Source organism: Centruroides vittatus, unplaced genomic scaffold (genome assembly GCF_030686945.1).
Source record: "Centruroides vittatus isolate TY-2023 unplaced genomic scaffold, ASM3068694v2 contig_397, whole genome shotgun sequence".
Taxonomy (NCBI): Eukaryota; Metazoa; Arthropoda; class Arachnida; order Scorpiones; family Buthidae; genus Centruroides; species Centruroides vittatus.
This window is the reverse complement of record NW_027122212.1, coordinates 320,594-330,623: the sequence shown is the minus strand read 5'-3', so window position 1 is coordinate 330,623 and position 10,030 is coordinate 320,594. Positions and strand designations below refer to the sequence as shown.

Here is a 10,030-nt window from a genome sequence, read left to right as displayed (position 1 = left end):
ATAATTTAGAAAATGTATAATACAAATAAAATTTTAAAGTAGAGTTACATTTAGAACTTGCCTAGGATTATCTTATCTTTTTTTTTTTTTTACCGGAAACTTAACATTTCTTAATTTTATATTTTTAACGCCACACACTGTTTTTTTTATCCTCCGTTCAGCAGCAGTTCGATAGGTCGATAAACGAAATCATTTTCAGACGGTCCAATAAATTGTTTACTTACCTTCAACACTTAATTTCCTCTATCATACCCCCTTAAAAAACAAAGAATGAAACGACGATTTCAAAGCTCGTAAAATCGTAAGTTGTACTGAAAGTGAATTTGGGGAATTTATCTGGTCGAAATTAAATACAAGTACAAAAATTATATTTTTATTTCTTACACATCATATGCAGTTAATTACAAATACAGAGATGATGAATCGTACATCATGTGTCACAGCTGAAAATATTGCAGAAAATAAAATGAAATTCTCGAAAAAATTTCATTGCTTAAAGTTAAACGTACTAATGTTGGTAAGATTTTGTTACGTAATTATTTATTATCAATATAACTTCTAAATATATTTGGCAATCGAAGAAATGCGAACGATCGGTCTTGTCCAAAGTTCTCAAAAATATACCAAGAATTTTGCTAAAGCAAAGGGGAAAAAATTGCACTTTTTGCAATTTATATTCACAGCTAAACTCTCTTAATGTTCTCAAACTTTATTATAATATACAAGAAAATATACATATTTTGCTGCACTATCCACTGAAGTTTTCACCCAAGACTCTTCTAAATCCACATTCTCTAAAGTAAAAATATTTAACATCTAAAATTTAATAATAATAATAAGAGTAAGATTAATCTTCGATAAAAGAATGGCACAATTTTTTCAAAATTGCGTGATTTTAAATTAAAATGTCCCCTTCAAATTTCAAAAGAACAAACATTAATAGTAATAATAAGAATAAAAGAAAATTATATAAATTTCTTTAAATCGATAGCACCATAAATCTTTTTAAGTTAATATATAATAATCAGTTTTCAATAATATAAGCTAAACTTTCCAATTTCTTATAATTCCAAAAATATTTACAATATTTTTTTAAATATTTTTTCCTCTTCTAAAGTTGCAATAAAACATTCCTTGAGAAATAAATTTGATTAATGCAAACAATGAAATTTTTTCTACACAAGAAAGCATTTCTTTATAAAATATTTCATATAAACAACAGATACTGACTACATATTATACATACAAGTAAAATGTTTTCCAATTAATTTTGTATTTTCTTAAAAGGTGACTAAAAAAGATAAATAACTTCAGTGGTAGTTAATAAATAATAAACAACTGATTCTTTTGTTTTTATATGGCATAATTTGTGTTTATTACTCCAATTTGCGTGTCCTTCTTCAAACGAAAATTTTTATTCTATAAACTATGCACTTATTAAAAATATAAAGCTATGCAATTTTATATTAACCTAAATTACATATAATTAAAATTAAAAACAATATAGTTATAGCAAACAGGAATAATAAACAATAGAACATTAAAAACTTTTATTAGCAGTAATCTCTTAAAAAGTTAATTTTGAATAAGTTCTAATAAAATTAGTTTTTAGTATATATGTTTTCTTCTTTTCTCAAGTAAATTTAAATTGGACTTCTACTTTTTTTTTTAGTGTGTGCATAGTAATTTCTTAAATTACACCATCGAAAAGCTTACCGGTCTGCGAGCGTTAAAAAATGGACGTATTGTGATGTCTACTGTAAACCTAAAAATATTCGAATCTGCTAAGCACAAAGTGCACAAATAGAGCAAATTACTAATCGATAAATTACGAGAATGGATGTAAAGTAAAATATATTTTTAGGTTTACAGATAATGTAAATACTTTGAGTAAAGAATACAATGAAATATATAGTCTCAAAGATATCTGCTGCTACTAATAGTGTTTTTAAATTCTATTTTAATCCACACATTTTTTTTTTCAATGAGCATTTAAAATATGTAGATAAAAAGAACTAGTCCTGCCATTCAATGATGATTAGGATCGAAAACTTCGGGGCCATCCACACAAAGGAAGATTAAAGTTTAGTTCTGTCGAATTCCCTCTCTGTTATGAAATCGCCTAGTTTCAGATTTTTTGTATCTTCTCTCCAACTACCAGAGGATTGTTTTTTCTAATTTCTTGGGCACCAAGTTGCTTGTAATCAAATGTGCAATTATGTTCATTGGAATATCTATGGAGACTACAAAATAGACCACCACAGCGACACTGAAAACCTAAATAAATTAGCTCCATTTTAAAACATTTCATAAAATAAAAGGTTAAAATTTTGTTTAAAAAATTTAAAAAATGAAAATATTTGCAATGACTAAGTTTGTACTTCAGACTTATAGCAAAATTTAAGTATTATATATTAAAAAAAATCACCAGAAAATGATATTTTATCATTTGCCTTTTTCCTAAAATTTTCAATCTGTAATTCATTAAAATTCAGGACACTGCAAATATTTTTTAACCTTATAATAGTTACACAAAATTTTTTCTGTAAGAATTCTTATTTTACAAAATATTCTTCAATGTTTTATTAGAACTAGTGCATCTTTAAAAGACAATTTATATAAGCTATAGAATATAGAAATGAAACCAATATCATTGTAAAGAGCAATAAATTTTTCCCACAAATTCAAACAACACAGTACATGAACCATTTTAAACCAAGCATATTTAACTGAAAAAAATTCAATAATCAATTTCAGAAATTGCTATCTGAATAAAATTTTTCAAATCATTTTGTTATGTAGACTTCAACAAATAGAAAATAACCTTTCTTAAATGTGATAAGAGCTATCTTCAGAGATTAAGGTGAAAAGAAATTGCCCCTTGTCTGGTCTTTCAGCTCAGCATTTCCCAACCAGCGTGCCACGACATACTTGTGTCACGAGTGCGCTCGGTCGGGTGTTTTATGGAAATATTAAATACTTTTTAGAATATTGAATACAATCTTTTTTAAAATTTCATTTATCTTTCATGTTTTCATCACCAGCCAACTGAAGGAAGAGGTAGTCACTAAAATGCCAATTGTTGCAAAATTTGCATCAACAACATACAAAACTTGCATGTGTCTATATAAATTTAAAGCATGTTGCTAGTCCAAAAAGGCACTGACTTAGCTTATTTGAATACAGTTGTCTAACTCAATAAAAATTATTATGCAGGAATATGATAAAACCGGTTTGCTAATTTGGGGTTTGCTAATTTACAATGATGAAGGTTTGATTGTTAGAGAACTATTACTTTTTTTAGAGAAAAATTTTAGTTACCCAAATCATTTATGTAAAACACATATTTTAATGATTAACAATATGTAATAATTTATACTGTGTATTCTATTATCTTAGAATCAATTCAATAAATCCATTAGGTGTACAAACTGATCAATTTTAAATTGCCAGTTACCTGTCAATCCAACTTTCTTGCGGCAGACATTGCACCTGTTCTTCTTTTTCTGTTCTTTTGGCTCTGTGCCATTTGTTTGGTTGGCCGATTCTTGTCCAATTTCTTCGGTGGTTGTGTTGGTGGGACTTGCGGCTGCTGCTGCTTCAGTCTGACTTCCTGGACTATTTAAATTCTGGAAAAAATAATTAGAATTTTTACACTGGAACATGAAAAATTAGAATATATTTGTGTACCTCAAATTTGTTTGTTTCCTGGCTGGAACTTGCAACTGAGTGGACTGTAGGTGATGCAGTATTTAGCATATCTTCTGTAACATTAGACGTTAACGGTGTTGATGAACCATCAGTTGTTCCACTTACTAAAAACAAGCAAAAGTTATTTTAAAATAAGGAATATGTGTGAAGGTTGTTTGGAAAGTAATATCCATTTTAAAATTATAAAGATTTATGAATAATTTTTTTTTTTTAGTTAATTTTTATATATTTTACATCTACATATCATAGGCTATTTTTCCAGATAACCCTGGACATTTAGGTATTTATCGTACCATATGACAAGTTTTTGTATTTCCTCTTCATATACTATACTTCCTCCACTAGTCCATTCAGGAACTTAGTGATTGCTTCCTGCACTATTCCACACTTGCAAAGCATTTCCTTCCAGAAAGTCATTCAGTTTCATGAAAAAGTGAAAGTCACTAGGGACCAGGATAGGCTGTAGGACAGATGGTCCAAAACTTTCAACATGAAACTTCCACAGTATTGTTTTATTTTCTCAGCAATATGTGGTTGCACATTGTTGTGAAGAAGGATGTCAACATTAGACAATAAACCTCTCCTGCAATTCTGAACAGCCCACTAAAATTGCTTTAATGTACCACAATATGCATCACTGTTTATTGTGGCTCTGAGGCACGAGGTTTGCAAGGATCTCGAGGCATGGACCAAAAAAGTTACTTTGTTGTTCATACCAAAGGAGCCATAAACAGTGATGTTCCATGGAAGTTTCAAGTGGGAAGTTTTGGACCATCTACCCTACAACTTGACCTGACTCCTAGTGATTTTTACGGTTTCATGAAATTTAACAACTTTTTGGGGAAAAAAATGCTTTGCAAGTGAGGAATAACTATAAGATGCAGTCTCCAAGTTTCTGAATGGACTAGCAAGGAAAGTTTAGGACAAGGAAATACAAAAACTTGTCATGTGACAAGTGCCTAAAGTTCCAGAGTGATTACCTGGAAAAATAGCCTGTAGTATGTATTGTACAACAAACTTTATCATAAACTTTTATTGGTTATTTTTTTAATTCTAAAATGGATACTACTTTCCAACAACCTTTAAGGCATACGCATACAGATGGCAAAAATAAGGTGACATTGAATATTAATGGCAAGTTTGACCAATCAACCATTTTATTTATCAAAACAAAAGTAATTGGTGACACCAGGCATTGACATTCAGTGTTGCCTTAATTTTGCCACCTGTATACATTTGCCTTATATAAAAATTATGTACTTAATACGAAATATTCTACATCAGATCAAAGCTACTTGCGATTTTAACCAAAAGTTTTAACTAGTAATATATCTTGTTGCTATGTAAATCTTGCAGTCAGATAATTTTATAATTGATATACAGAGTGTCCAATTTTAATTAGTCACCCAAAATATTAAATACGCATTATGTATATAAATGTTTTAGACCAAAAATGTTCTGCATCAAAGGAGGCACAAGATGACACTATTGATTTAATCATAGTTGATGGCACTACAGTGTGAACAGGGTCAATTTCATTTTCTTAAATGAAAACTCCCTTTTTTTTTATCATATATGATTCTGTATCTAAAAGAAATTTTTATTTAAAGCAATTTTTTGAAAGATGCAATTAGCAAAAATAAAGAGCATTTGAAGTTTTATGCAATTTCCACATGCTGCATGCATGAATCATGGACATCAATGAAGTTCACTGAAAAAAGATAAACATGAAACTTATTATCTGGTGAAATCATTCTTTTTCTGCATGATCAACTGATATGAAAACTAGTGCTACAGTAATGTTAAAGCTTGTGATAAAGATAAGACATTGATCTTGATTCCATCAAATAATAAATATTTTCTGATGATTTTTAAAGCATTTTTCTTTCTAGACAAACTTCACAGATATCTACAGATTAAATGTGCACATTGTGGTTGTTGTGTAAAGTTTCAAATGCTTATAACTTTTGATATGTAAAATATTTCTTTGAAAGATGCAGTTAAATATTTGTTTTTGATACAGAATCACAGAATAAAATAAAAAAAATTGAGGGTTTGTTCAAAAAAAGGAAATTGACCTCATTTTCACTGATTGTAGTACCAGCTGTGATGAAATCATAGCTTCATCTTGCATTCCCCTTCATGCAGGACATTTTCAGTCTGAAACATTTTTTTGTAGGATGCCTATTTTTCAAGACATTTTGGGTAACTAATTAAAATGGGACATCCAGTATAACATTATTAAGCCATAATATTTTGCTAATTTTCATTAACTACTATATGAAAACACATCTTTTTTTAAATCTCAATCTATATTTAATATTAAGAATGTCTCACAAACAGATACTATTAAAACTGATTAATTCACATACAAATTTTATTATTATTTTGATGATAATTTCAGTACTGTACTAAGATAATTCACTCAAATTTTGTTGTTTATTCTCAATTACTCACAGAAGAGGAATACCATGCACATGTTTAAAGTTTAACAAAAATTAGAAAATACGATTTATTTTTTATTTTAAATTAAGCATTCAAATTTCCATATTATAAACAACATATGTTCTTTGCAAAAAATAAATTTAAATTTTTACATTCTACTGAAATCCCATATATCAATATTTCACAATTTCCTTAAAACTAAACAAAGATAACTTCAAACACAAACATGATCATGTGTAAAAATGACTGAGGCAGAAACTATTTTCTGAAATATTTAAGTGAATTTTGAAGAACATTACTACATTTAATAAATCTATCCATCTTAATCTATCATCTTTTTGTAATACTTCAAATGAATATGATAAAACATGGCAAATTCAAACTGAAAACACAAACTCTTGTATAATACAATGCCTAAGAGAAATGCAGAAAATTCATTAAATGGAAAATACATCATTAGTAAATTTGTAATAATAAAACATTTTTCAATATTCTACAAAAATCTGCAGAGAAAGATTTCTTACAAAGACGTTTGCAATACAGACATCCAACCATACTTGTTTAATTAGGTTATTCTTAACTATTATTTATGTCCTACACAACTGAAAAATTTGCACCTTAGGAAAATCACAATGATTAGAACTACCAAGGCCAAAAAATATTTCCTTAAAATTTAAGATATTTTTTAAATTAAAAATAATTATTATTATTTATATAAATTTATAAGAAACACAGATAAAAGAATTAACAATATACCTTCTCTTGTGCTGTAAATTGGCAATGATTTTGATTTACTGGTAACATCACTTGCTAGCAGAGTTTTAACTGTTTTGAATTCAAGGCAATTTATATTCTTATCTTCAAAAAATCAACAAATTTCATACTGCTCAATAAGAATCAAAATATTTCATATTCCCAAATAACATTATAAGTGTAACTTAAACCACTGGTAAAAATATTCCATAATATATATAATTATTTTCATATAAAATTTCCTAAAAATCAGTACCACATTCCCATAAATTTCACTGAAACAGTGTGTGTGTACATGTAAAACTGTTATTTGTGAAAAGTGATACAAATGTGAAAAGTGTGTACAATTGAAAGTGATATTCACTTTCAATTGTTTTTTTACTTCCATATTCACTATGAATATGCTTTCAACAGCATTTTGTCATATTATAATACTTAAAAAGTGTTTTTTATTATAAGTTATGTCTCACTTTCTAAAACTCAATAGATATGATAATAGAAATAATTTGATATTACTGTATTGCTTTTATGTTAAAATTCTAACATTTCTGTGAAATTCTACCTACTTTTCACTTTAGTTCCCTCTAACAAACAAATTCTCAAATAATCATATTTTTGATTATAAAGAAAAAAATTAAGTATATATTTTGTGAAAAGCTTAAATATTTGATTAGTTTACAATAATATCTTTGAGAATTATGGCTATAATTATTTTCAATAAATTCTCCAAATTTAAGCAATGCTCAAATTCTTATTTCTAATTTCTCCAAATAATTTGTTTGCATCATTATTTTCAAGATGCATTGATGTAAAACTATCATATAACTTTTTGCAATAATTCTAAAATTAATTGCATCGCATTGCATAATTATTAACAAATTATAACATTTAAAAATTTAAATGCAATTAATACTTCTTAAAATTTTGATTTTAACAGTAAAAGAAATATCCAGTTTAATGATATATAAAAATATTTAAAATTAAATACCAAAGAAAATAAAAATCTATATTTATCAGAATCAAGAGCAAGCACACATGCAAAAATCTTATGAGAAGCAAGAGGCATGCATACATGCTTCAATGCCATTCTAATGCTCTTCTCCAATGACAATTTCAAGTGTCAGTCTTTGCAGTTGAATCTATCACAACTAACTATTTTCTGATGAAAAGGTCAATATCACTGCAATGGCCAAGGGAAAACTAATTTTTATCCATTAACTTAGATAATTTAAAATAATTTTTTTAGTTAACAGAAAACTAAATTACTAAAACTTAGTATCAGAAATACTTTTTATTGCTTTAGAAACAGTAAATTCATCATTATTATTATTTAAAGCTCTAATTTTGAAATTTATAGCTGTTCTTTCTAAACAGTTGAACATATTAAAACAAATTAAGACAAAACTATTTAATAAACCTAAATATAAGCAGCATTATTTTTAGATTAAACCACCATCATATATAAATTAATGATATTTATTAAAATTACATCATTTGAATTCTATTATTGGTTCAACTAACGAAATAAAGTTAATAATAAAATAAATTACATAAATTTAAAAGAATTTTTGAAATATACTTTAAAATGATAATCAGATGAAATTTTTAAGTTCAATACATATTAGTTAACTTTGGAAACAAAATTTGAATATAAACAATAAATCCAATTTTGCTCAAAACTGTAAATACAAAATGTTAATCTTTTATAATTAATAGTTTCACCCTTAAAAATTATAATGTTAAATTAGTTTCAGAATAACTAGCATAATTAGTCTAAATCTTTGATATTACATGATTTATATAATACAGATTAAATATTTTTCCAATATAATTTTAAAAATTTTCTTCATATTCATATCAATTTAATTTCCTTACTACTTTGAGATATAAAGTATTTAGTTCATTATCTTAATATGTTAGTCCAGTGTAAGATTTTCAGAAATAAATGGAAACAATAATATAGAAATTATAATGATATGATATTAACAAATTATAATCTTATTATAATTTGTTTATAATCAAATATCATGTATCAAATTATAATTTTTATTAATGTTTATAATTTTACCTATATATTGTTGAATTATTTTTATATTGTAGCTTTTTAGATTCTCAATCTCACTTCCATGTATAAAGCATACATGCTAAGGAAATAAACAACGGTAGCAACAGAAAATGATTTAACTAACTATTAACAAAGTTTGCTTTTATATTATTGTTCATATTTAATTTTTTACAAACAATTTAAAAAAAAAAATTCTTAAGTAGATATACAAGATGAGTCCTTTCAAATGCACATGAGGAAATTAACAATTCTATGGTACAGTCAGCCTTTTTATTTGAGGCTACTTGTCTGCCTCTATATTTTTTAAAAATTTTTTGTAAACTTAAACTTGTCCTGGCTAATTTTTATAAAATTTGAATTTTTGTTGCATTTAAATTACATATACTGGTTTTATTCAAACAACAACAAAAGCTACTATTTTAAAATGCATATTTTTTCTGTTGTTACAACCCAAGGACAGTGATTATTTACTTTCCACATATTCATTTTGAACATGGTCCATGAATTTAGATATTTAAGCCAAATGAACTTCCAGATTTTTAATTGGGCTATAATAAGGCTAATTTGTCTATATGTAAGAAGTAAGGCTGCTATCTAATAATAAATTTAATTATAAATAATGTTTAATTTTAAATTTAGAATACTCTGGAAGAAAAGATCTGTCCATAGCAGACATAAGTCCTGCTCTGGACAGATCTTTTCTTCCAGATCTTTACTATGCATGTATGCTACCAATTACACTAATTTAATTACTCTGGAAGCAAAGATGGAGTCCAGGTATCATAATTGACACCTGCAATAATTAAAAATAATTTATAATTATTAAATTTATTATTAGATAGCAGCCTAACCTCTTACCTATAACCAAATTGCTTTATATGTAATCATTAAATTAGCCTCATTACATCCCAATAAATAATGTGGTAGTTCATTTGGCATTAATAATCAAATTGGGTTCTTGTATAGCTTATATTTAAATATTTATTTATGAAAAGTTTAATTTTAACACAAATTATACTTGAAATGATAGTCATAATTATTACGAAAAAAAGATGA

At 26.6% G+C, this 10,030-nt stretch overlaps 1 protein-coding gene across 7 annotated transcripts in view; it reads right to left on the bottom strand.

Annotated features, from left to right (window-relative positions):
• Nucleotides 1-351: 351 nt before the first annotated feature.
• The window catches only part of LOC136976179 (AN1-type zinc finger protein 6-like), a 32,335-nt gene continuing 22,656 nt past the window's right edge, over nucleotides 352-10,030 (bottom strand). For 4 of the 7 annotated variants that reach the window (XM_067271403.1, XM_067271404.1, XM_067271405.1 and 1 more), the window contains 4 exons: nucleotides 6,913-7,014; nucleotides 3,691-3,815; nucleotides 3,458-3,629; nucleotides 352-2,277 (listed from right to left, as the gene is read on the bottom strand). In XM_067271403.1, coding sequence (XP_067127504.1) covers nucleotides 2,129-2,277; nucleotides 3,458-3,629; nucleotides 3,691-3,815; nucleotides 6,913-7,014 — 548 coding nt within the window. In that variant the 3' untranslated portion in view covers nucleotides 352-2,128. The remainder of the gene's footprint in view (nucleotides 2,278-3,457; nucleotides 3,630-3,690; nucleotides 3,816-6,912; nucleotides 7,015-10,030) is intronic. The other 3 variants (XM_067271407.1, XM_067271406.1, XM_067271408.1) reach the window with 3 other exon arrangements.